Below are 27,078 nucleotides of genomic sequence, written 5' to 3'. Positions count from 1 at the left end.
TTTTCATAGAGAAGAAAAAATAGTACAGCTAATGTAAAGATAACACCTCTGGTGGCTTGATGAAGCAGGATCCTTGGTTACCTGGTTCAGTTTTAAGTTAGGGAGAATAAAACATCTCAAATGGAGGGAGTGGTTCAAAAACCTCTTTTCCACATCATATCTGATGTCTAGGCAGCCTTTTAAGAAGGCCTAGGAGTTGAAAATCTAAACAACTAAAAAAATTCAGTTTGAAATTCCTTCTTTCTTTCCCCTTTCCTCCTCCGGCTCCCTGAACTTTGTCAGCCAGTTTTATTACATTTTTCTTTCATGCACGGAGAATTCTGTCAAACAGGAGGAACCTTGAAAGTACAACAAAAAGTACGTTAAATTAACCAAATGTGGAGGGAGTGCAGTTTCTTCTCTTTATTTAATAATACTAGACATCTTGAAATAAAACTCTTCAGATGCAGGTCATTTGTGTCCCTACAAAACTGATTCATGTCAGATAACCTCAGGGATTCAATTAAATGAATAGTGTTTAAAATTCCTGTGTGTTGAATTCATTAAGCTCAATTAGCTGCCTTATAGAAGCGACAAAGTTTATTTTTATGAAATTTCTTTGCCAAAAAAGATGTGACCTGTCATTTGTTATCAAAGTTTTGCTCATTCCAGTGGATGCAGAACTTACAGCGATGTGCTCTACAAGGAGTCCTTGAATATGTCCTTCACATGCAAAAAAGAACATCTATTAGATCATGGTTCCACCATGAAATGTTTGCAGGAGAAGCAAACACAGGGTGGATTTTGTAGTTATTGTTGGTTTTAAGTCCATCGGGGGAGGGGGAGGAAAAGCAACAACAAACAAAAGCCCAAAACTGGAGGATTTTATCGCTTTGAAATTGCCTTCTACTCAAATAAGGTTACTTTTTAGTTTGCATGGGTTTTGACAGTGCCTTCCCAGAGTCGCCTTGTTTTTTGTTACTTTTCCGAGGCAAGGCTGATGATTTTTGTGGCTGTTTGGGAGTCCAGTGTAAATAAGAGGCAAGGCACTTGTAACAGATCTGAGGTGATGGAGGATGCAGCTGCTGCTTGCTATTTACTGCTGGCTGCCATGCTAAAAAGCTAGAGGAAGCGTTAGGCTGCCTTTCACCTGCACTCCAGTCTTGCCACGCTCCTGAAACGTTCCACTGAAAGGCGTTAAGGGCTCCCTTCCAAATAGCCCTGCCTCTGGTTGCACCGACAGTCTACACGGTTGAGTAGAGGGATGAATGAGTGGGGAACTGATTTCCGTTCTTTGTTCAAAGTTGAAGCCCCTCTGCAGCTTTGATGCAGTATTGCTGTTTTTAACTGCTCGTCCTCTAGCACAAGAAAAAAAGACTGTGCAGATAGAGGTGACATGATTCTTTCCAGCATTGCTCCTTCAATCCTTATGGGGGAGGGAGGGGAAAATCAAGGGTGTCTTTTCTTTTCTATGGCTTTTTAAAATGCTGTTTTCTATCACAACCTGCAAATAGGCACAGAAAATGCCATTTCTTGCTGAAGTAACGCTGCATACAAAGACCGTTGTGAGAAGGGGAGCAGGGGAGAGGAGGAGGCACTCAAAGACGCACCAGGATCTGAGAAAACGGCAAGATCATGATTTTTCGGTCTGGGGAATTCAAGACTGCTAATTGCTCTCTTGCAAGGCGCGGATAGCACTTGTCACATCAGACTGGTTCTGGGGGATGTCCGTCTTGTGCCGGAGTTTGGAGGTACAGTGTGAGGGTGACTGTGCGAAGAGCAGCCAAACCGACAGTCCAGGCGGTTGTCAAATGCTCCGAGTAATCCACCCTGACGTCTGTGTGTTAACTTTCTTGCAGTTATCTTTAATCTGGCTTCCGTTCTCAAGGCATCCCTAGGTTGAGAGTGAGCTTTCTCAGGCGTGCTCCCAGAAACTGAACTAAACTGACTTGCTAAATAGTAATAACTAATAGTAGTTCCCATACTAAATGAGGGGGATAACCCTGTGTTTTGTGTGATGCCGGTCCCTAGCTCGCCGCCCTGCCCAGTTCTACATCGAAAGCACGCTGAGGGCAAAGCCGTTACAAACAGCCTGATGGGCTGAGCAGTAGCTGAGAGAACTTTGAAAATCTCAGTACAGGTTGAATTTGGTGAGTTAGTTAGGAACGCACAGCACCGCGCCTTCCCTCCGGAGCCAGCCGCGTCCGTGCCGGCGGTGGCGCAGGGACGATGAACGGTACTGTGGCGGGCAGCGGCCCGGGGGCAGGTGCAGGCAGGGAGGTGGAGGAGACCGCGGGGGGCCATGAGGGAGCCCCTCTCAGGCAGCCCCACCGCACACCATGCAATGAGGCGAGACCTGCGCCGCTGTTAGAGTCCTTCTTAGCTCAGAGCTGCCTCCAGCCGAAGCGTGGAGGCAGCTCTGAGGCCGCGCTGCCGTGTGCGGGCTCGGGCAGCGCGGAGCCGTTGGAGGAGCGTTGGCGGTGGGTGCCGTTCCCCCGCCCTCGCACTACACCTCCCGGCGTGCACCGCTGCAGCCGGCCCTGCCTGGGCTGGCGCGGGGGCCGCGCTGCCCCGCGGGAGTTGTAGGCCGGGAAACGATGGGAAAAGGGGTGAGGGGGGTACCCGGTTTCGGCCCGTGCACCGACCCGTCCCGCTGCCTGAGGGAAGGCTGCTGCCGTGGGGGAAGCGGGGCGGGCGCTCCTCGGGGATCGGCGACGCGTGTCAATCACCCCGCCAGGCGGCGCGCGCTGCCCGCCCCGGATGCTGAGCGGGTTGAGGGGGGTGTGGAGAGGAGAGGAGGGGGGACGCGGGCACGCGCCCGACGAGGCAAGGGGGGTAGTGGGGGGGGGGGGGGGGGAGGGAGAGGAGCCGGGGGAGCGCGCGCTCGTATGTAAATGAGCGGGCGTGAGGTCAGAGGCAGATGGAAAAGGGAACAGACAGAATGGCCGCCGCGGCTCCCGCTCCTCCTGCCGCCGCCTCCCAGTGCCGGAGTCCCCGCTGCACGGCGGAGCGCAGGGGAGTCCGCCGAGAACTCGACTCCTGGCGGCACCGGCTCATGCACTGTGTGGGTAAGAGACGGGGGGAACGGCGGGGTACCACGGCCGCCGTGAGGGGACTGAGAGGAAGGGATAGCGAGATCCTTGAGGGGAGCGGGGCGGCAGGGAACGGTGGCTCAGGTGGGGAAAGGGGGAAGCGGGCGAGGCGCTTGGTGCCCAGGTCTCCCGGGTAGGCGGGGGGGGAAAGCAGAGACGGATGAGCGGCTCCCGAGGCTTTCTCGGAGGGTGGAAGCGGAGAGGGGGTCTGTGGGGAGAGCGATGATCCTAAGCCGCCTCCAGGCAGCTGAGGTGGGTTGTTACGCCTTCGGCTGGGGACGCTCAGTCCCTCCCTTCGCCGCCGACCGAGACCCTTTCTCGGTTCGGGTCCTTTTGTCTCTGCTTCCCGTCGTTCGCGCGGTGAGTGCCGGTGGCTGCCCCCCTCTTCTCCACCACCAGTGCCTGGGGGGCGGAGGGGGGAAGGGAGCCCGCCCGTGTGTGTGTGTATATGTGTATGTGTGTGCGCCTTTAAGAGGGAGCCGCTCCTGCACTGACGGTTGGGATTTGAAGTTTTCCCTCCCCCTGGAAGTTGTCATGGCGACGGCCGTTCTCCCCTCGCGCTCCCCCCCGCCCCCGGGGCTGCCCCGGTGGCTCTCGTGCCGCGAGGTCCCCCCGGCGTCACGTGACGGGGCGGGGCCAGGGGAGCGCGGGCCCTGGCGGCCGCCCCGGCCGGGGATAACGGCTCCCGGAGCGCGTGCCGCCGCGGCAGTGCCGCCTGCGGGCGGGGGGTGCCGGGCTCCGGGCGGTGGTTTCTGTGTGTTGGGGGGGATCAGGGCGAGTCTACGCCAGGAGTCTCTTGTCTGTGTGGTTCCAACACACGCTGCCCTTCCTGGGGACGTGGATCAAACTGATCCCTGGTTTTCAAGTAGCGTGCGAGTGTCGGTGCTCAGCCACTCCGAGCGGAAGAAATGCGTCTAGATGTAACCGGGAGAGTACGCAGCAACTCATTCCAGTGTTTCTGCGTGTGCTTGAGGCGAGAGCAGGGAAAGAACTGAACGTCTAACAAGTAGGCACACTTACAATTGAAGGCGATTAGCCTTTTGTGTTTTATCTATTATCATGCACGCATGGTTTTCGTCCTTGCTGTGTTGTCCCAGTAACACTTTTAAGCACCTGTTACCACACCTGTGTATGTCTTATGATACCTGTGTATGTTTGCACTGCCCTTTTAAGCCTTCAAATTATATTGCTTAGGAAAGCAGTGTTCCTGTACTTCTGTAGCCTAATACATTATATAATGCTTCTTGTGGAAAGAAAGTAGTTTAGTTAGAATATGTAGGGAGAGCTAGTTTATCGGCATAGATGATGTGGTAAATTTAAATCTGATGAAGGGGTATCTCAATATTTAAGTGGCTGTTCCTCTGGTTACCTGTGAAACACCAGGTGCTAATGGTGGTTCAGTTTTAATTTTAAGCTAAAATCCTGGAAGTCTGTTTATCAATTGATGACTGAAGGGACTTTCAGGTGGTAATAGTGTGTTGCCATATGTGTTTGGGGAACACAGCTGTACAGCACAACCAGCGCTGACAGGGACTGTGAAGTGTAATGAAAGCTCCATAAGACAAACTGTCACCACAGGCTGGATCCTCTGCTGGGCAGGTCTGTTGTGTTTTGGGAACTTCTTCAAAGTTGTTTTTTGATTGCTCTTTCGCTTAGAGTTGCAAAGTGTAAAACCATAACATAATTACTTACTTTTTACACTGATGTCACTGTGGTATTGCTTCAGACTCAGTTTTCTCCTCCTCTTAATAAAAGCTGTGTAGAATATGATTCTTTTGTATGCTCAAAATGCAAAACTCAGTTAATAGAAAGGAGCCCTGAAATGATTAGCAAGTGCTCAGGAGGAAGGACCTTGGTTATGGTTTAATAGTTAGTCAAGAGATATCTGTTAAGAACTGTTAACTTGGCATGCCTGTTGAGCAGTCCTTATCTGAGAGAAAATGTAAATAAAGTGGCAAGAAAGTGAGTAGTCAGGATAATGGAGGTAGAGTACACTTAACAGGTTTGGACTGAGGGTTTTTTTCTTTACTGCTTTGAAATTCTATAGCATTGGCTTCTGTAATATAACTTCCTACATTATCTCAAATTAACTTCCAAAGTAGAAATGGTTCATTGTTCTCACTAAGCAAAGTATTCCTAAGGATTTGAAGAGTAACAAAGTTAGTATTAACTGGAAGGTCTGAAAAGTTGTTAGGTTGATGACTGAAATGGCAACATGGTGGAGGGAGAAGCGGTGAATAGGATGGATCTGTCATAACTTTATCTTTTTCCACCCCTCTCAAGAATCATACATTTGTAGCAAAGTGAGGAAGATGATGTGGTAAAGTAGTAGCCCCCCAGTTCTTGAGCTAGCTTATTGTCAATCCTCAACCAAGTGAAACACCACCACCAACAGAAAACTTTGATTCTACCCTTAGAGGTTTTATTTAATTAAAAAAAAAATAAATTGGCAGTTAATGCAGTTCTGTGTACTATCATTTGTCAAACACTGTGCTCAGAAAGCAAAGCAGGAAAGTACAGACTTGTTGAACATGTCATACTGTTTCTGCTAAACCTTTTGGATGAACATTACTTTGATGTCTTGTATCATTCATTGATACTAAGTTTGATATTTGCCTTTCTGTAGTATAATCACTTGAGCACTTTAAAATCCTTTACCTGTACAGGATTCCTCATTCACTTACTTTGTAGAAGCAGTAAACCAAGTCAGAGATACTACTTCCAACATGGTGATTTTAGGGGATTGCTCATATCCACAACAGTGAAACAGAAATAATGCTCAGTTGCCTGCAGTGTACCGATTGCTGGGGGTCACTGATGGTTAGGGACCTCTGCTTGAAGGGCTTCATTGCCGAATTCTTTGTCAGAACCCAGTTACAGACTTAGGTATTTACATGGGCTTCAGAATCAAAAGCTTGGGTTTTGCCAGCCTATTATTTTAATTTGTGACCTGTGGAATATAATTTAAAGTCTCGGGCCAAAATGTTTGTGCCTTTAAAGAGTTAGAGAAGAAAAATAGCGATTTCATTGACATTACTGAGAATTATTTTATTTGGTATCTAGACATACTTGAAGGTACAAAAGACTTCACATTGTAAATTAATTGACTATATTCACTGAAATTCTAAGTAGGTGTTCAGTACAAAATGGCTGATCAGGTGGTAGTCTTTGTGTGGTTGTGTTAAGCACTAATGCTCCTAAGATTCCTAGACTTGTGCTTATGCATGTACCTAACTCTTGCATGACTTGATCAGGGTTCAGAATGAGATGATCTTGGCAGGTGCCTGAAGATCTTGATTCTGTTGATGTGCTTAAATCATACACAATATGTGATAACAAATATTGTTTATAGCAGTGCTCACTGGTATGTTTTGTCCTAGGTACAGTCTTTGTTATATAACAAAGAAAAAATATATCCTAATTCTAAGTTCTGTGTTTCTGGAGAAGTGACAGAAAGTTCAGAGTTGAAGTACCTAAATTAGCCAGCAACTGAGTTCCATGTTGGTTTAAATTGCAAGGGATTTTATATAGGTAAATATCAGAATGGTTAAAATTGTTTTTTGATGCTCTTTGATTAAAACTTTGTAATGTGAATTGAGTCGAGAGGCTTTGGTAGTATGGAACTATAAAAGTCTAGCTTCGTACCGTGGTCAGCATTAAGAAACAGGATTTATGCAGTTTTTCCAACCAGTCATTGATCCCACTGACTGATTTCATTTGAACTTTACAGATTGCATCTTGGCAAGTACATTGAGTCCCAATAACTTTATTGAATAGGCAGAGAGGAGGGACCTAGTAATTGCTGGGGTGCAAGAAAACGCTGAGGTGGTGCTTTGTACTTCCTTGTCACAGTATCCTATGTCTAAAGTTTGAATCAGTAACTTGAGGCTTTTTAATGGGAATTACCAGGTAACTCCAGTCATGGATGTTGAAATCTTGCTAGGGTCTTGCATTGTATTGTGAGAATATAAAAGCATCTGAATAATCTTGCATTGTGAAAATGAAAGTTTAGAATATTATCATGGCTACTTTAAAAGAAGATTATATATATGTCTGAGGGGAGGGGAAGGGTAGAAGTTTTATTCTTCCTCTCCTGCAGCTCAAGGACACACATTTGAAGGGAAATAGCCTTGGTATTGCTTTCTTATGAAAAATGAAACTTGATTGAAGTGAAAATCCATTTTTATATGCTTGTGAAATCTAGCATACAGTACTCCTTTACTCCGCTTATAATTTTTCAGACTTTTTTGCCTCTGAACTACAATACGTTGGTGCATCTAATTCTGTTTTGATGGATGTAGACTTTCAGTTATTTTTTTAAACTATTTGAACTTCTGCTCCAGCTTACTGTTTTTGAACAGGCTGCTTCTCAAGCGCACTTTTCAGGGGGAGGAATTCCTCCTTCAAATGAAAGATTTGTACCTGCTGCATTTGGTATTATCCCCACACTTGCAACACTCTTGCATCAAGTACTTTGTATCTTTATGCCCACAATACACAGAAGTGGTCTCACTTTCACTGTGGCTGTTAAGTACTTTGCCTCAGGTTAGTGCCACTTTTTTGTAATACTGTTGCAGCTGTAGGTGATTCTCCATAGCTGCCACAATAATAGTGACAGAACTAGTTACTTTACTATATAATATCTATAATGTTTTTTTCTATCTGTTAGTGATTGTTTTAGTGGCTTAATGCTCTATTACCTGTCAAGCCACCAACAGCTTGTATACAAGAATGATTTCAAAATGATACCCGCTTTTACCCCTTTGGCTTTCTTGGCACTCTAGCTTCTTTTAAACAGCAGACAAGTTTCCATCATCCAATATGATAGCCAGTAATACTGGTATAAGGTGTTTTTATGGATCTGTCATCCTTTGAGCTGTGATGGGCAGCTCACAGCCTGATTCCAGTGTAAAACAGATTGAGGAACTAATCTCAGTCCTCCTGTAATGGTTGGAGAAGAACATGAATTAAATCTAGGTCAGAATCACAGCACAGGTTCACAGGCAGTTTTTATGCAATGGGGAAAGATGGCATCATGTAAGGGGATAGCTCAAACTAGTACTACAGAAGCAGGTTTGCAAGTCAGCATTAGTGCTGAACACTTATTATGAAACCACAATCTAAGAATACACTGGAGTGGCATTTTGTATGTTCAAGTCTCACAGAACTATTACCAGAATGGAAAAATCACAGCCCTGACTCTGTGCTTCTGCTGCTCACATGCTTGCATCAGCACTGCTTGGACCCCTGTCTGATCTGCTGTAACTCTCTAGCTGGGCAACTCTGTTGAGAGGAGTTAGGAACTTAACAAAAACAAAAACAAAAAAACAAACCCCAAACCTGATGGCTGCTGGTGCTAGCACAAGGATGGGGTGGGACTGTGTGACCGAAGTAGGATGGATAGTAGCAGAAGGAAGCCATTGGATTGGTTTAGCTGCCTGTGTCACTGTCAATGCCAGGAGTGGAGCACAGCCCTAAATGTACCATCCCCATTTCCCCTGAACTGAGCAGGTTAACAGAAGAGGAAAAATGGTCAGTGTGTCATTGGAAGTTGCTGCAGTTGTAGGTATCGTGTTAACTCTTTAGATTGAAATAAGAGAAAACACATGGGGTTTGTTTTGCTTGTCTTGGACTATCTTTGTTTCAAATACGTAGTGTTAAATCAGCTTTTCTGTGTCCTCTTAACAATCCATTTCAACTCATCAGCTTTTCTCTCAGAAACAAATAATTGCCTACTGCTGTCATTATGTGTTTTTAAAGGGGTATCTTACATTTGACTCTGAAATTCTAATTTGTGAAAACAGTACAAAAAGAGTTAGAGTAAAAACACCAGAGGCTTAATTTAAAAGACAGAGGGAGAAAGTTCCACATATCTAGTGGTAGATGCAGTACCAGTTCACTTATCTCTTGTGAACCTGCAATTGTGAGGTTGTATGGAGCACAGTTTTTGAAGACAAAACTGCCTGGTACACAAAGACTAATCCAGGGACTGTGCAGGATGCAAGCAATGCTTTGTTTGAATTCTTTCCACTCAGAAATGTGATTCAGGTCATGCAAGTAGATATACATATCTTCAGTAGTGTTGATTAAAACCTGTGATTTTGTTTTTGGTGCTCCTTATGTGTAGATACTGGTATGTGGAAGCAGGTCAATTTTTAAGTGTTCCAGGAACTACTGTAATCTTTGTCAATGTTTTTAGGCATAGCTTGAACTTTCTTATTGTATGTTCTTATATGGTAGCTGTTTACTTTTTATGTAGCTGATAGTGAGCTGAGAAATTCAAACTCTGATAATCTTTCTACATTGCAGGCTCTAAGAGTTTCCTAAACTGGAACTTGTGTAAGCCAAAACCCCAGAGTACAGATACTGTCACGGCAGCTCAGTCTCTGTTCTTCCTTTGAATTGCCATTCAGTAACTGTGTACTAATGTTTGAAGTTGGTAACTTTCAGGGTTTTCTTTTTGTTGATGCATTACACAATTTTATTTTTCTTTTTGGACTCACTGTACCTACATGATTTATGTCAACTGCTACGAGCATTCATTTATTAAACAATTCAGCGAGCTAGGCTGTAAAACTAATCTAGCTTTACACTAACCTAGAAAATGGCAGGGGAAACGTGGCAGGAGGAAGAATAAGAAAGAAAAGGTCAGATCTAGTTGAACTTGGATCAGTTTCCTAATCAGGTTTACTACATACCTGCTTTTTTTCTCCCTAGTCAAGTATAAGTAGCTATACTGGAGAAAACAATTTCTGATTTTTAGTAACTGCCTATTTTGGCAACAGTGTTTGAGAGTTTGAAGTGAACTCGAAACTAAATTAGCTGAACAACATCCTAATCAACAAAATTGGTGACAAGAGCAAGAAGACAGTACCACTAACAATAATGTCCTTCCACTTGTTCTCCCTTTGTAGGGAAACCTCTGATGTGACAGTGAACTGCCCTTCTGTTATTCTCTGGGTTAGTTTTCTGTTGAGTCTCCTGAACTGTCGTGCTATGGTAATAAGTACTGGTAGTTGTGTAAGGAAAATAACAGGAATGTGTCATACTGATCAATTTATCAGAACAGTGTATGCTGTTCAAGAGCTGTATTCTGGCTGCTGGCAAGTAGCCAAGGCTTGTACTGCCTGTAGCTAAAGTGGGGGATAAAACAGTACCTCTTCCCCTTATCCACCCTCACCTTTTTTTGTTTTCAGCTGTATTATATGTATGCTTTAAATAGGTAGTTACAATGGATCCCTTCTTCTTGAATATGACTAGAGTTATCAGTGTTTCAAACAAGGTTGTTATTCTAACCATTAGAGCTCTGTATTTATGTAAAGTGTAGACGTCAGCCAGAGCTTTATACTTCACTAACTTAAAATTCTTCATTCCAGTTAGGACTACTGTCTTTTATGGTATTCTTGAACCTCGCTCTGTTCCATGTGCTTGGAGGGTACTTTGATAAGATAGGTTGGAACACTGACAGAGATTGGAATAAAACTGAATTTGTGTGATTCGTGTGTCTAGTATTGAACTTGCTAAAAACAGGATGGCATTATAAATTTATTTACCATACATAAAAAAAATAAACCTTATTTGAGGGTGTGAAGTTATTCTATTATATGTATTTCTCCCTTCTGCCCAGTCTAGTGCTTTATCCCTCCATCCAAAGGCAAAGAGAAGCCAGGAAGAAGCAGTGAAAGAGTAGGGAAGGGAAGGTGGATGGTAGCAGCTCATTTATTTAAGCCTGTACGGAGGGGGTAGCAGGGGTATTACAAAGGTATTATTCAGTCAGTTAGGGGACTGAATCTGCAGCAATGAGGTTGAATTCCCTTTTATGGGGTGTGGTGAGCAGCATGTGACCCTGCATACAGAAGACTCCTATATAAGATTTTCATCTTTCTTTTTGTTTCCACTTCTGGCACAGAGTTCCTGTGTAGTATCTTGAAAGCTGGATTAACCGCTTTCTAGATTAACATCTTATCATTGACAAAATTTTTCTGGACTCTCAGCTGCTGCTTCTAATGGTGTTTGCTTCTCAACATCCATCTGGGCTTGCATCTCCATATCAGCATGTGTTGTATTATAGCAGTGAGAGTTGAGTAAATGTCACTAGAGATGATTTTTTTTTTCCTAAGTCACTGAATTTCTGACCTCTTTATGTTCCTCAGCTTTCAGTTTCTGTATAACTTTGTAGGATCCTGCTTTCCAGTTATGAGACATCCTAGCTTTTGTGGCACCTGGGGATTGATTACTCTTGTTTAAAGAGCTGTTGTGGAAAAATTTGTCATTTCGCAATACGTTTTATTCTAAAATGGTACTGCTGCTTTTAAAAATGCTTAATTTTCACTTTATAAATAATTATTATCCTTCATTCCTATCATTCTTCAAATCATCTTAATTAAAGGCTAGTTAAAAAACTTACAGATGAATAGTAGTTCTCACAGTCAGAATTCCACTGCTTTATAAACTAGCTTTAGTGCATTTCTAGTCTGCTGAGCCACTAATAGGTCAGAGGGCAGTGTAATTAAGCTAGGGTTGAATATGCTGTTGCTTTTACAGCTACTGTCAAAAACCTTTGTGCATCATATTTAAAAAAGTTCTTTTCATCCTAAAAGCACTAAAGTGTTTTTTTTTTTGTAATGCCAGGTTAAATACTAGTGGTGCAAAACTGCTTGACACCTTTTGACAGTGAACTAATATTGCTGTTGCATATGATGTAGATTATAGAAGACTGCTTTAAAGGACTCCAGCTTGTGATTGCAGCTGTCTGTTTGGCTCAGAACAGAGAGTGTGCCACTGCAAGCCCCAGTTAAATGTGAAGCTCTGACTTTACCTAAGTGTAGGTATTAAGCCTCCTAATGTAAATATGGGGGAGGATTATCAAATGGCACATGCTTTGTGACCTGTACAGATGTAGGTCATTCTGGTGTTAGCCATCTGATGAAGGGGAAGAAAAAAAAGGATCTTCTTAGGATCCACTACTGCCTTAGACTGCCCTGTGCAATGGCTTTAGTGCTAAGCATGCCAAACTCTGTCTCAAAAGTTTGTTGTGCTACCAGCTGAATAATGCAATGACTCTGGACTTACCTGGTTCAAGCTCCTTCAATTTTCTTGTTTTTCCTGGACCACCCTATCTCTTCATCCTTCAGCTTTCATAATCGGTCATTTTCTGTCTTTGACTTCTTAAAACCACTCATTTGTCTTTGCTTCCAAACCTTTCCTTTTATGTACTGCTAGTGACATTAAAACCATTTTAACGACTTTGTGTCTCCACAAATTGTTTTATCTCAGCTTTCGATTTTCGTATATGTCTTGACATGTGTATGGAGTTTCTTCAGGTGACTTGCATCACACCACCAGCATGCTTACCAAGGCAAATTACACTTTTCATGTTTTGGTTTGGGAGACTAGGCAATTTCTTCCTCCATGTGTCTAATCCCATCTGTTTGTTTCTTTATATACTGCTGCCAGATATCCCATGTCATGGTGCTTGAGGAAAGGGGGTATATGCTTCTTCCTACCACCTCATTTAGGAAATGTCAGTCTTTGTCAATTAAGGCAAGAAGACTACTACCTTGCTATCATACTTTCACATACTAAGCAGTAGTTGTTTGAAAGGACTTGATTGTTTTGGGGGGGTGTTTTTTTTATTTTTTTTTAATTGATCTTGAAGTCATTCTCACTAGAAATTAGGACACTTCTAGCCTCAATTTATCCCCAGTTTTTATACATTGTGTCAGTGCTGTTACTCAGTGGTTTTCCTTAAGTTTTTCCTTTGTATTTTTTCCCTTCTGTATTTCTTCCTATTCAAGTATCATAGTAAAAACTGAGCAGATAATGAGCACTTATGACTCAAAAGTCATGGTAGTGGATTTGAATTTTAAGCAAGTAATTTCCAGACAAGTGTCAAAAATGTAGCTACAAATGTACCAGCTAGTGCAAACTGCTAATAGTGGATATTGTCCAAAATTTACTGCTGCACTGTGGTACAATCCCAGTTGCAGTGAGAGGCTATAATAAGCTCTCTGTTCCTTTCATCTGTTTGAGTATTTTCATTTCCCCCCATACCATTTGAATGGGTTCTACAGAGTCATGCTAAACAGTAGTTCAAATGAGGTATAGTCTGGACCATGTTGAATGAGTATCATAATAATCTGTCTCTGCATTGTCAGATAAAACAGCTCTACTAGATCAGAGCAAGTCTGTGTAGCCTAAGATCTATTGTCTGCAGCCACTTGTGGATTGCTAGGGAAAAAAATATTAATACCTAATAATATTTCTGAAATATCTTTCAGCCTTCCATGACACTTGTCTTGATCCTTGGGAGAAAAAACAGGTATTTTGGGTTTTATAAGTGATATACTAGATTATTCTGGCATAAGTTATTGTTAATTTTGTATGGGTATGTGCTTTCAAAGCCACATGAAACTTCAGTAGGTAACTGCTGTCCCTGGTTATATTGTTACGTGACTCTTCCGTTTGTTCTAAAACAAGAAGTAGAAACACTGTATGAAACAATTACTTTAAAAAGCCAAGGTGTTGAAAAGACCTATCTTTCCTTGGCCATCTCCTCCATCCCTCAAACTGAAGAGTTCTTAGCTGTTCCTTGCAGAAAAGTTGTTCATTAAACCTGATCATTTTCCCCTCCTTTCTTGTGTTTTCTTAGTTCTCTCTTCTGGAGATGGGGAAACTAGAGTTATGTGTATTCAGGATAACATCAGTGTGAATTTATGTGGTGACAAACTAGGAAGCAATGCAGAAGCTCTTCCTTTAAGAAGTCAAATCATTTGACATGCTCTTTATGGAACTGATATTTCAAGTACTGTATATTTGAACCCCAGATAAAACTAAAGTGATAAATCAGTCTGGAGCCTATTACTGTGTGCATAATATGACATTTTACTTTCTCCACTATTTAGCCTAATGTGTACTTGCTTTTGGTAATTGTCTTTAAATATACCACCTCAGTACCTCAGTATTTTGAAGTTTCCTTGGTGTTCTCTTGCTTTTCTTTGCTGCTAATACTAGACTTTACTAGGCAGTGCATTGTCACTTTTTCAGATCACCTGTTTTGGGTGGAAGAGTAACACTCATTTGTGGTGTTCTGCTGTGAAAATTAACCATTTACTTCTGTCTTTCAACCAGTTACTTATCTGTGCACAGAATTTACCTCTGTGGCTTGGGAAGTTTTTAAAGCTTTTGGGCATGGATGTCAATAGATGTCTTTCAGAAATCTTGATTTAATCTTAGCGTCCCATGTCTACCTGTCTGCTGACATCTTCAGATAGCTCAATTATGTTTGAAGTATGACTTCACAGAAGTTGTATTGGGTCTTCAGTAATACATTGTAATTCTTTATGCATTTGGTAATCCTGTTCCTTGGATTTTATTTGCCCATTTATGAACATTTGACTTGCTGTTTTATGAAATGGCCTCAAGTTGCTCTAGGGGAGACTTAGATAACATTTTTCACTGAAAGGGTTATCAAGTGTTGGACCAGGCTGCTCAGTGAAGTGGTCGAGTAACCATCCTTGGAGGTACATAAGAGTATAGACATGGTGCTTAAGGACATGGGTTAGTGGTGGACTTCACAGTGTTAGAATTACAGTTGGACTTGATCTGTGAAGTTCTTTTCCAGCCTAAAAGATACTATGACTCTATGGATGCCTTTGGTATATATTCTAAGCAGGTGTCTGTCTGGTAGGGGTACACAGGCTGGGAAAAGGCATGCACAGTTGCTGATAGTTTTTTGTTGATTGATGTTAAGTTTTGCCCCTTTCCTTTCCTCTAGTGTTGAGGTAATCATTTGCTGATTTCTTCATTATAAATACTTGTTCAGGTGTATCACCTTTAAGATCAGTTCAGTTTTTCTTGTTGCTGTTACTTTCTTTTTTGTTCCTGTCAACAAGAGGCTGTTATTACAAGAAGCATGTTTTATTTACTCTTTAGACAAACTGATCATAGTGTGACTGAGTCAGTTAGCTTCTCTGAAGAGCAGGAGAGGTCACTCCTTCCCTGGCATCAGCTGAACTACCTTGGCAGAGGAATGGTCCCAGAGACCTTTGTATATGTAGCGGGCTATCCTGGCAACGGGCTGGCAGCTTGCAGGTTAAGCTGGAATTGAGTTAAATGGGGAGAGGGGAGAAAAGGGAATGAGGGAAAGAAGGGTTAGCTGCTCAGCCTGAGGAGTTGACAGTAAGACTTGTATAGATCAAGCTGTACAGAACTCACAGATAGTATTTAGCTGACTAAAACAAACCTTGTAAGTGATACTAGACAATGGCTGTTGGGGAAATATTGGTTTATAAACTCACTTTTACCATCTTAACTATTTACTTTGGAATTCTGCCACCTGTTGTGTGTTCCACTTTGTTGTGGTGTCTGGCTTTTGAGGTCAGAGATCTGGTCATGTTTAGAGAGTCTTGCCAAAAGCTTCGGCAGGTTTTGTGTTAAAGATCTCCTGACTGGGGAGACACACGTTTTTCTGTTGATGCCTAAATCTGAGGAATTGTTTTCCATCAGGAATTGAGATCCTTTGGTCAAAGTAATTTCGACTGTGCAGCACATAGTGGGTTCTTTACTTCTTGCTGTGTGTACATTCCTATGTGTCATATAATCGGATGTGAAATGAAATGTTATGTGTTTATGTTTGAAGCCTACATCATTATGTGTTGATGTAGTCAGAACTTCAGATATACTTGTATGCTTCTTTTGATTGTTGGTAAAATCAGGAAAAATCCAGGTAAGACTCCTGAGGAAATGGTCTAATAACCCTTGTTCACAACTACCTCTCATTCTCTAAAATTACCTGAAAGGAGGGAGTCAGTCTCTTCTCCTAAGTAACAAGCAATAGGACAAGAGGTAACAGCCTCAAGCTGTGCCAGGGGAGGTTTAGATTGGCTATTAGGAAAAATTTCTTCACTGAGAGGGTGATCAGGCATTGAACAGGCTGCCCAGGGAAGTGGTGGAGTAGCCATCCCTGAAAGTGTTCAGAACCTGTGTAGATGAGGCCCTTAATGACATGGTGTGGTGGTGGACTTGAAAGTCCTGGGGTGATGGTTGGGCTTGATAATCATAAAGGTCTTTTCCAGCCTAGTTGTTTCTAAGATTCTCCAGGCTGGAACATCTCATTCAGCATTGCTTGTTGTCTTCCTCCTTTTTTCGTCAGTTCCTTGCCTGTTACACTTGCATTGTGCAAATTCCACTCAGACTTGACAAAGTTTTGTTTCAAGATGCCAGTTCATGCATCCGTACTAACCTTTAACTGATGTATATGCCTTAGGCAGTTGGTAAGTCTGCTGTACCAGTGTCCAAAAGCATGCACTCCTTATCCATGTCATCACATACTCTCAGTGGTCTAATGTGTAGCTGAGAAATGTGAAGTGTTGCTTGGATTTTAGCCTTTCCCTTTTTCCTAAGGTACCTTACTGTATTTCATTTTAATCCCTTGCTGCTTTTGAACAGCAACAACTCTCCTTGCCTCCTTGATACTGGCCTTCTGTGTTGGAATACCAAATGCTAGTCCTTGGAGAGAGTTCCTTCAGGAAGGCCACCTGACTGGCTAGGATATATTGGAAAGTAGTTTTATTTCCTGTCTGCACCCTTGCCTAAGTCTACTGACTGCTGAACAAATGTGTTCTGCCCAGAGGAAATGGGTTTTAATAAGAAATGCTCTGTGTAGGTGTTTTCTTAAAGCTAGGTGGTCTTGACAAAACATGACTGTTTCAATGGTGACTTTAAAGAATAGTTGTACAATGGTCCATGAAGTGTTTTTTCTGGCTTATGCTGAAGCCTTTACTTCAGGTTGTCACATGTAACATTTTGAGGGCTCGTACTTGGTATGACTTGAATTAATTTCTGTCACTGCCATTGCCTGAGGAGATCTTGGCATCTTTTCAGAATCTCTCTTCTGAGGAATCAAATAAATTTGAGGAAACTGATATTAACAGAGCATCTTAAAGGCAGTAAAGTGAGTGCTCGTTTTCTCGAGGCCTTATTAATTTCCTAGGTAGGAACGACGGGTTGCACAGCTTCTGGTCATCTGGTTGCCTCATTCAAAACTCAGAATGATCACAACACAAAAGCATCGCAAACTCAGAATAGCCATAGCTGCCTTGTCTGCAGTTGTCTGCAAGAGTAGCCACTTGGTAGTGATTGATGTATTTTAAGAGCTGTTAACTGTTCTATGTTCTGCGTGGTGCTTCTCCACCTGCCCTTTAACAACCAGCTGACCTGATTATGTGGCATGCAGAACAGTTACCAATTGGATACTTGACAGCTTTGTCAGTTGTGCATTTTGCATTGGTTGTGCTCTGGCATTTTCTCCTCCTTCATTCTCAACTTTGCAGGTTAGTAATAAAGGCTGTTTCGCTCTTTGTGTGGGATATGAGTGACCTTGACCTATGAGACTGATTAAGAAGCTGGATAGCAGATAAGTAACTTCATGTGAAGTTTTCCAGAAATCTGGAACAGAGATTTATCTGATTCCTGCAGGAGTTTCCCTCTTGCTGGAAATGCAGACTGTAATCACACCTTTCTTTTAGGAAATCCTATTTCTGTATTCTTGACCTTGCTGTTCAGTTGGCAGTTGGCTTCCCTAAGTGGTTGCTCTTGTCTTTCTTAATTGTTTCATTCAGTAGGGAAAAGTACCCTACTTACAAATAACTCAAAGTACTAAAGTTTCCTGTTTTGCCTTGCTTTGAGTCTTCTGTGGGGGAGCAATAGGATATGGCTGTCTTGGGTCAAAGAAACTCACTAAATTGTGAATGGAATAGTGAAATCTGGTACAGATTTCTATTCATTTTAAATTCGTGGCCCTTCTGAAAGGGGAGGAGGGAAAAGAACAATTAGGAGCTGTTTTGCTTAAAGTTTCTGATTCAAATGCCCTTTTTTGTTTGTTTTTAGCTGCTTAAACTTAATACAGAACTTGTGATGAGTTTTTGTTTGTTTTAAGGAGCAAAGTAGGGACATAAGTTTATTCGTTTTTTGCACAGCATAAACGAAGTGGTATATCTTCTCATTATTTTTAAAGCAGACTTAACAAATTTAGAACTAACAATGAATGTCTGTCTGGAAATAATCTTCTGCTAAAGAGGAGCCAGTGCTGGAATACAGAAGGAACAGAGTGTTTCTAAGACAGGATAGCCTACTATTTAAGTGCATCCGCCTTGTGTAAGACCTCTTGTCTGTTCTCTACATGATTTAAACTATTTGGAATCTTGCCACTAGGCACTTGAAAAACATATCTGGTTTTCCTTTGTGGTGTTCCACCCGCTGTTCCCCAGGTCAGGTTGGACAGTTGTTAGTAATGTGAATTTTAGAGAATGTAATCAGAAATTAATTATGGAATTGTTACAAAATTGATTATTGCCCAGTAAATTCTCAGAGCTGGTGTATGGTTTCATTTGAGTATCATATGGGTTCTGTTCCACAGCAGATGAGATTCTGAGTCCCACACTTTGAATCTTACAGTTTCATGCTTTGTCTTCTGCCTTTTAATGATCAGGAGGAAGTTTATCAGAAGTTGTGCAGATGTGTGTAATTGATTTTAAAAATGCCACCCAAACACAGCTGCTTAAGCTTTGAATTGTGTCAAATGCTAAACGCAAAACCAATAAATTGACATTTTTCTGTTCTCTTATATCTGACGTCTTTTATCCTATAAGAGTATCTAATGTGAAGCTAAAATCTGTATTTAAAGTCTCCATTTCTGTATTTCTGCTTTTTAATCTCCAGTGGGAAAGAAAAGAATTCAGCCCACTTAATCAAACGTTAAATCGAACTTGTGTGTATTTTTTTGGTACACCATGCAAGCGCAACACAAGCATGCTGAGAAGATGTAGGTTACAGGTTGGCTATCCCTGACATGTACGTTGAGATAGGATACCTGCTTTTGAACAATGTCACCTTTTATGAACTGAGCATGCCCATCACAGGGGGGGTTGGAACTAGATGATCTTAAGGTCCCTTCCAGCCCAAACCATTCTATGATTCTGTGTTTAAGAACTCATTTGAATCATGGTTTAGCTGAATTTAGAGTTCTTCCAATCTAACCGGAGTATCTGAGGCACTTGCAGTTTTAACCTTGGATTCCAGAAAATCCTCTTGGAGAAAGGAAGCTTGGTTAACTTTTTTTAATTTCAAGTGAAGTTTTTACATGGATAAGAGTGTCCAATTCTTGTTGACCTAATTGAAATGTTGCCAGCTCTAAGTTTTGTCTGATTTCCCAAGCCAAATTTTGGCAGGATACAAAAATAATGGCTGGCTGGTTTTGTTGTGTTTTCTTGGGGGGGGGGGGGGGGGGGTTTATTTATTAAAGTTACTCATAAAAATAAACTGTAAGTTAGAGGTGAAAATACATGGCATAGGTATTATAAAATGCACCAAAGAAAGTAAGCTTATAGCAAACTTACTTTAGCTACTAGTTTAAAGGAACGTTGCACTAATTTCTTGGTAAAGTTGTGGTATGGCTGGGATTATTAAAAATGTATTTTAATAAACTGCTTTCAGCATTTGTGTTAACATGTTTGGAAATACATACTTTGAAGAATGCAGAACTGAGATTTACAGACTTGATAGTTCACTTACTGTGTTATAATTTGGCATCTAGATACAAGATGCCTTTCGTGCTGTAGCTTCAGCAGATGTCTCAATAGATTTCAGGGAACCACTGTGTTGGTGCAGAGTAATTGCAGGATTTCAGTCAAATTCAAATGTTGGTTTTGTTTTTTTAATAATAGAGACCAACAAATAGATTCTGAATATGAGAAGTTGGATTTACTGGGAGATGAGAATGACTTCTCTTGTTCATTTCAAAACAGTCTGCAGTTTGTGGGGAATAGACTGGTGGTTTGATGCAGAAATGACAATTAAAAAGAAGCCTCCTGAAAAGTCTCATGAAACTCTTGAATCTTTTAGGAAATTCACCTTAAACATATTGTCGGGCATCAGTTTCATGGAATGCCCTTGAAGGCTCACAATTCCATTAGCTTGCACTAGACCCATGGTGTAGTATGGTATCCTAAGCTTCAGTTTTTCAAAAGTCCATCAGGCTAGGAATGTTTTGAATTAAATACTTTTTTGGCTCAATGAACTTGTATTTTTTGAATAAGTGTATTTTTTTTTCTAACGGCTTTCAACTGGCTCTCCTTTTTAGCAAAAAGTTTCATGTTCTCTGATTCTGATAATCCAGGAAGTGTGCCAGACCTATTTATTCATTAGTTGACTTCTAGACTTTCTTGAGAGGCTGGTTAGATGTGTGATACTGTGTAATTGTAAAACAGTGTTGTGACCTATTAATTGTCACAGATTCACTGTGAACTTCACTTTTCCATGGTGATTTAGTGAACATCTGACTAGGCCTTCATGTAGAAAAGAAGCTTTTGTCTGGCAGTCCTTAATGTTTTAGATAAAATAGGTAGACTTTTCAGACTACTTGTGTACCTTAAAATGTGGTTAAGAAACAAGAACCTGCTTCAGGCACGTGATCTTCTGAAAGTGATAGTTGTTTCTATGTTTTATTCTTCTCATGTTGTAAAATGGTTAAATTGGTACCAATGAGGAAGTCACAAGCATTTTTCCAAGCTAGATGTTATCTTCTTTTACAGTTGCCTATTCCCTCTGGATTTTGTTCTGTAAGGATACAAAGTCTAAACTGGTCCAAATTATCTCCAGTACTGTTCTGAGTAATTGTTGCCATCTAGATAACTTTGATGTAGTGTCTAGGGAAAAGAAAGGCAGTAGGATAATTTTCAGTGAAGAACACTGATATTCACACCAATTCCATATCTAAATACCTGTGAGTGACAGCTGGGATTACATCACTGTTCAAAGAAAGAAGAATTTTTAAAGAGAACAGAAATTAAGTTCTAGTAGCTGTCACTTAGAAGCAATTTTATGTCCCCTTATCCACAGAGCAGTGCAGTCACTTCTGAAGTGTTTTCCTTATGCCTTTTAAATTATAAATAACACACAAATCTCAATATCTTGCTACTGTATCAGAAATTAAATCTAACTTTAATTTTGGCAGCCTCTGGAAGCTACAGTAAAAGCTGTCATGCGGCCTTTCCTATTTACAGGTTTGCAAGGGCATGTTCTTACTGGCCTGGAAGCATCTCCAAGCTCCAAACTTCTTTTCTGTGGAACCTTATTTTTCTTGATGTGATATATAAGTACCTGAAAAATGGACCCAAACACCAGTGTTGCTGCTAACCTCAGTCTTTTAATATTTTTTCTCTGTCAGCTGCCACCATTTCTTTAAAATAGTTGAACAATTAGGGGGGAGGCAAGAGGTTTCCTCTTTTTGTTTTTCCTCAGAGATATGGCCAGTGTTGGCCTTCCTAGTGCTGGAATGTTACTCCCTCTTGTATTCTGGTTGATGCTTGTAACTGCTTTATGTTATAGCCAGTTCTTTTGATGTATATATTCTTTTTGGAAACAGTATTTCATCACTGTCTACATCCCCTTAAGAAAGCACAGCATAGAGAGTTGAAAGGATTTTTACCCTAAATGAAAAGCAGCCACTTAGAAGGGAAGCTGTTCTGTAGTCTCATTTTGGTTTTTGGTCACCCTGTCTTTTCTCTGTGGCAGCAGCAGTGTCCTCAACTGCATTAATTCCTGAAGTTAAGATTTGCAGAGGAAGACAAGTATCATTTTAGCTATGGTTCAGAATTTGTATTGGAGTCTAAATAAAGGATTTCCTCCCTTTCACATTGGAATCTCTGGTATGTTGGCTCCTGTTTGCTCAGGATTCTGAATCAATATGGTAAAGAAAATGAGTGTATGAAGGTAAATGTTTAGAACTTCCTATTAAAAAAAATACATTTTTATGTATGTGTGTGTTATAAGCATGAAGTGGATTCAAGCTAGACAAGCTCCCTCGCTATGCCAGACCTATGTAACATTTGTCCTAAATCATGTCTCAAGAATTTTTCTGCAAGAAAAATGGGTTGGTTTTAAGTGAGAATCTGGCCCGCATTTTATTAACTAATGAGTTTTACTGACTAGATGTTCTGTAACCTCATTGCAAACAGGAAAAAGATAGTAATTGAATAAAGATATATTATTTTGTTTGTTTCTGTTATGCAAGGGGTGTCTGATGCAATTATGAAAGGGATAACTTGTAAGAAAGGTGAATGACTTCTTTGCCTTTTTAAGTAACCCAGAACAAAATACTGCTCTTGCACCTGTATTACTTTCAAGTAAACAGTGAAGCACAGTTGAGAGAGCTTGAAGAGAACCACAAGTTATTTTTTCAGAGAAACTGAAAGACTTGGTACTCTGTCTGCCTGGCTTATTTGTTTAAACAAACAACAAAAAAAAAGCGGTTCTAATGTTTGACAACACTAATGAAGCCGATTTCTGTCTGTGGTATAATAGTTTAAATCCAAGGTAGTTTGGTAATGCTAACCGCAAAATTTCCTTCAGATATACTCCTGTACTGAGCCAAACTGAATAATGCAGTCATGCAACTGTATAAAATGGGGAAAGTAGAACTGAAGTTTGTCATTTATATATAATACTTGCTTGATTTACATGTAGTTTTCAGAAAGGATCACTCTTTAGTTGAGTGAAAGCAGACAAAATGCCAAGGGGAGGGGAAAAAAATCTTTTATGTCATTGATGTTGTGTGGGAGAACCAAGCTTAATGGTTTTCACTGCTTGTTTATTTTCACATATGAAGGGAAATTTTCATTTCTCGTGTAATGTCAGTGAGTTTTAGCTCAGAAATGTGCGTTTGTGGGTTGTACCTTGCCATGAAGTTACTGCTACTTAAATGAAAGGGTATGGGGCAAAGGAGGCTATTAGCCTATCGGTTATGGTAATAAACTGGTGTGTGCAGGATCTGTCTTTTGGTCGTTACTGGTCCATAATTTTTTTCCAGTGTGATTTTTAGTTTCTTAGACTCATACAATTTATGTAATAGTCCTCATAGATTAAGAAATACCATCTCAATATATGGGTTGTTTAACTTCAGAATGGGAACAGAATTTATATGAAAATTAGATAACGGTGTTCCTGTGGTCAAAGGAACACTAACCTCTATTACAGAACACCAAAAATAAAAGAAGGAAGCTTCATTTTAATGCTGTGTCTGGTGATACTGTGCCCAATCTTATTAAATATAATCCTATTCTTTGGATTTTCCTAATTACATTTTAAAGACCTTTTGCTCAACTTTACAGTCCTCTAAGAACTGAAATCAACAATTCTCAACCTATTTTCACGTTAGTTCTGATTTGAAAAGCAGCATTGATGGGCTAAATTCCACACTGCTTAGAATGAGCAATTTTTTTTTTTTCTACTTTAACTTTTCATTCCATTTACTCTGCTCAGAATATTGAATAAACTCAAAAAACAAGGAGGAGGCATGAACCTTCCATGCATGTTACTTAACAGTACATTTTTCTCAAATTGAGGGGGTTGTGGGGAGGATGCCGATTTTCCTTAGAAGTTAAATAACAAGTGTTTTGGACTTCAGTAAAACAACTTGAGCTACCATAATTCAGACATGGTTCTTGGTATAGTAAACCACAACATGTGGGGTGATATAAGTTCCCGTGTAGCTAATTTTTTAGGTGCACAGAAGTTGTGAAGATCCAACCTGATTCTGCTAACTTTGTTAGGTGGGTTAACGGGGATCTTGAGGGTCTGTAAAACTCACATCTTTTTTTCCTGCAATACCTCCAGAGGCTGTAGTGCTTTAAGCTGGAAGTCTTATTTCATTGTAGTAAAAATATGCACATATACCCCATCCTTCAAAGCAGTGTGCAACAGACTCTTACCCTATGCTTAACTGAGGATATGCTGAAGAAGAAGAGAAAAAGCAGAACTTGATTTGCATGCACAGAGTATTTTCCAAATTCCTTACCATAAACCAGTGTGATCTGTTCTAATGGATAATCTTCCAGCATTAAGATGAAAAACAGAGCAGTAAATTTGAATCAGATGGACAGTATTGTAAAGCATCTCTCTCTTCCATGTGAGTTTTGCCTATCTATGTAAGAAACAATTATGCACCATTTCTGGTAGGCATACAGCGATATGAATAAACCAGTCTCTATGGCTTGGAATAATATCAAACAAAAAATTAATTTGGAAATATTTTCACTGAAAGCTTTTTATCAGTTCATCTGCTCATACTTTCCTAAACTGGAAAAAGCTGCAGCAGGTCAGGGGAAGTGACTGCAAGTGTAAGTAAAGGGTTTTTCTAGGTGTCTTACTGTGAGGTCATTAGTGTGAAGACAGTTTGAATTGTAAGGGTTTTTATAAGGTCACCATCACCATTTTATTTATTTATTTTTTTAAACTCGGTGGCTGCAACGTGGTAGCTGGTTACATGGGTTCCCAGTTATCCTGTTACAAGTGACTAAGCAAGTATCTCAATATGGCTCTGCATCAGTTGTAATTATTCTAGTTTGCCTAAGTCTTCTGAGGCCTCTCCTTGAGATTTAGTATTACTGTTCTAGCACTGAGTAAAAGAGCAAAGAAAAAGGAACAAAGAGGTAAAGGTAAATGGAAATATATCTGCTTTTGTGAAACAAGCTTTCTATGGAAAAGACAATACAAATACTGAAGCTAATAGGCCATAAATAAGACTAGGAGAATAAAAAAATTTGTATTATGTAGAAAGTACCAAACCTATAAAAATCTTTTAAATATAACCTGCACATATACTACTGTTTTCTTTCATAACTGTATAGTAACTGCTTCTATCTTCAGTACTCAGATGTCAGCTTCCATCTATTACATGACATTTATTTTTTCTTGGCTCTTCTTCTAACACACGGTCTGGGTTATTCAAACAGATTTCTTGAAAATGTACTTGCAGTCCCAGTTGTGATCACCTAGAGGATGTAGAGAGGGAAGGAGCGATTTAAGAACTGGGATCAACTGTGAGGCTAAAATAACTTTTCCCTCTTAGAAACATTATGGAAATATAGCTTTTGGAAGAACAATGGCCAGTGTATAACTAAAACTGTTTGATGTCAATTTGTATGTAAAATTGTTCAATTACTATGTCCAAAGTTAACCTAGGCCAACCTGCATAAACAATTCTAAGTCTGCACCTTGTGATTTCCTCCAGGCTAGAATATAGACAGCTTCCATAGTAAGAAGTGCAGCCTAGCTGTTGACCAGTTTGTGGGTGGGAGAGGCCTTTGTAATGCATAGCCACACTACTGCTAAAGAGTAGAAGAAAAATGTCTGGGTTTGGTCATGCAGTGAGAAAGAGTCCTTGTGTGTTCCTTAAATAGCTCTGGAAGTCTGTATAAGGTGCATAATCTGGGGAGCTTCCATTGAACATGTCCATTTAATCACTATTCTGTTTCATTCATAACAAAGAACTTCATAGCGTCTACTGTTCATATGTGGTGAGGTACACTTTCTAATGTAGATAGGCTTTGAAAATGTGGCAGACACTGAGTAGTTTACACTGATAAAATAGTTATGTAAAACTTAAATCATAAAGTTCTGTGAGTGCTTGAAGAAGACTATTTAAAAGTTATGAAGGTACTCTAAAGACTTATTTTGGATTTAATAATCCTGGTTTAATAGTCTTTTAAATCTGACTAAACCTGTAGAGACACTTAAACAACATACTGGAAATAACTCACGAAGTAATGGTTTCTGAATTGCCAAATAGTAATTACCTTTTCCAATTTCTTTGACTTTATAAAGAGTTAGTAGGGTACCTCACTAAAACACTTGCCTTAGGCCTTTGGCCCATTTATGACTTCTCTTAAGACTATCTTAAGACAGTGCAGCAGCACTACTAGCTCCATTCCACTTTCTGCCTCCTGTTGGAGGAGTGTAAATCAGTGGCTTCTAAGACCAGGGCCATTATTCAGCTATCCACTTCCCTTGGGATCTTAAATTCCATCCCGTGGCTGCTGTGGCCAAGGCCACTGTTAACTGGTTGCGTCATTGATCCGCTCTCCCTTAATCATGAGTAGCAGGTCTAGCAGAGTGCCTTCACTATTGAGCTTGTCTGCCTTGATCAAGTTTGTCCTCCATTCACCGTCAAAATTTCTAGGGTTGTTTCTGTGCTGCCATATTGTATTTCCAACAGATGTCGGGGGACTGATATTTTTCACGTGAGCCAACGCCTTGACTGTGTGTTATTTTTTTTTTGTTTTTTGAAGGCTTCATCTGTTGATTGGCCAGTCTGTAACAGATGTTCACCATGATGTTCCCTGGTTGAATCCTGACCCATGGATTTTTAATTGTCATGTGGTGTGTTCCACACTAAAGCTCCAGTTCAAACTCTTTGCAAAATATAAGCACTGTCCTTGACTTTCTCACTTTTCTTACAAGTATCCATTCACTGTAGTTCTCCAGTTGTCTGAACTGTCTCACCATACCACATACTCCCAGTAAGATTGTTGCGCACTCTGGTTTATAATCCCTTGTGCTTGCTTCCTGTGCTGAATGTATTCATGTACAGCTGCTTAAGATGTGTTCCTGTTTATGCCACCTTTTCAGTGGAACTGTAAGATCTTTGCTGCTGTGTAGTCATGTGCATTTACCCTCTTTGCCATTCTACTTTCTAGGTGTCGGCCTCCACTTCTCTAGCAAACATAGTTTGAAGCCCTTCTTAAGAGGCAAGCCTGTTGGCAATGACACTTGCATCATCAAATGGATCCTGTCTCTCTCAAGCACTGTGATGTTGATGTTGTAAGAGCTGAGGTCCTGCCTGCAGCCATGTGGTCAGATGTTGATCCGTGGAAAGTGTTTGCTCCTGTCAAAGCCTTTCCCCTGCATCAGCACGTGGTTCTGGTGTCATTCACTATTGTCCCTGGACTCCTGTAGTTAGCTTTGATCTGCTGCAGATCTTCTTTGGCAGTATCATATGAGGTGGCAGTGAGATGGACAAATTGCAATGGCTAAATGAACCATAAGAGTTTCTCTGTAACATTCCAGATTTGGACTATGGGCAAGCAGCAGAGCTTTAAGGACAGCCTAGTTGCTGAGCAGAAGTCTTCACCCCCCGGGGGTCTACAATTGCCATCACTTATCACTTCTT

The 27,078-nt window shown here is 40.8% G+C and overlaps 1 protein-coding gene across 11 annotated transcripts in view; it reads left to right on the top strand.

The window, feature by feature from the left end:
- Nucleotides 1–2,724: 2,724 nt before the first annotated feature.
- The window catches only part of LCORL (ligand dependent nuclear receptor corepressor like), an 84,151-nt gene continuing 59,797 nt past the window's right edge, over nt 2,725–27,078 (top strand). The window contains exons 1-2 of one of the 11 annotated variants that reach the window (XM_061469954.1): nt 2,924–3,047; nt 6,802–6,980. Coding sequence is in view for 10 of the 11 variants with exons in the window: in XM_061469982.1 (XP_061325966.1) it covers nt 2,900–3,047 (148 nt within the window). In the remaining variant the exon portion in view is untranslated. Of the gene's footprint in view, nt 3,048–6,801; nt 6,981–27,078 lie in introns of all 11 variants that reach the window. The other 10 variants (XM_061469982.1, XM_061469974.1, XM_061469945.1 and 7 more) reach the window with 10 other exon arrangements.

Source organism: Pezoporus flaviventris, unplaced genomic scaffold, assembly GCF_033815535.1.
Source record: "Pezoporus flaviventris isolate CSIRO_AGI_PZ_B2104156 unplaced genomic scaffold, CSIRO_AGI_Pfla_v1 ptg000002l, whole genome shotgun sequence".
In the NCBI taxonomy this organism is placed as follows: Eukaryota; Metazoa; Chordata; class Aves; order Psittaciformes; family Psittacidae; genus Pezoporus; species Pezoporus flaviventris.
The sequence above is the reverse complement of the archived record's forward strand: the minus strand, read 5'-3'. Positions and strand labels throughout refer to the sequence as shown.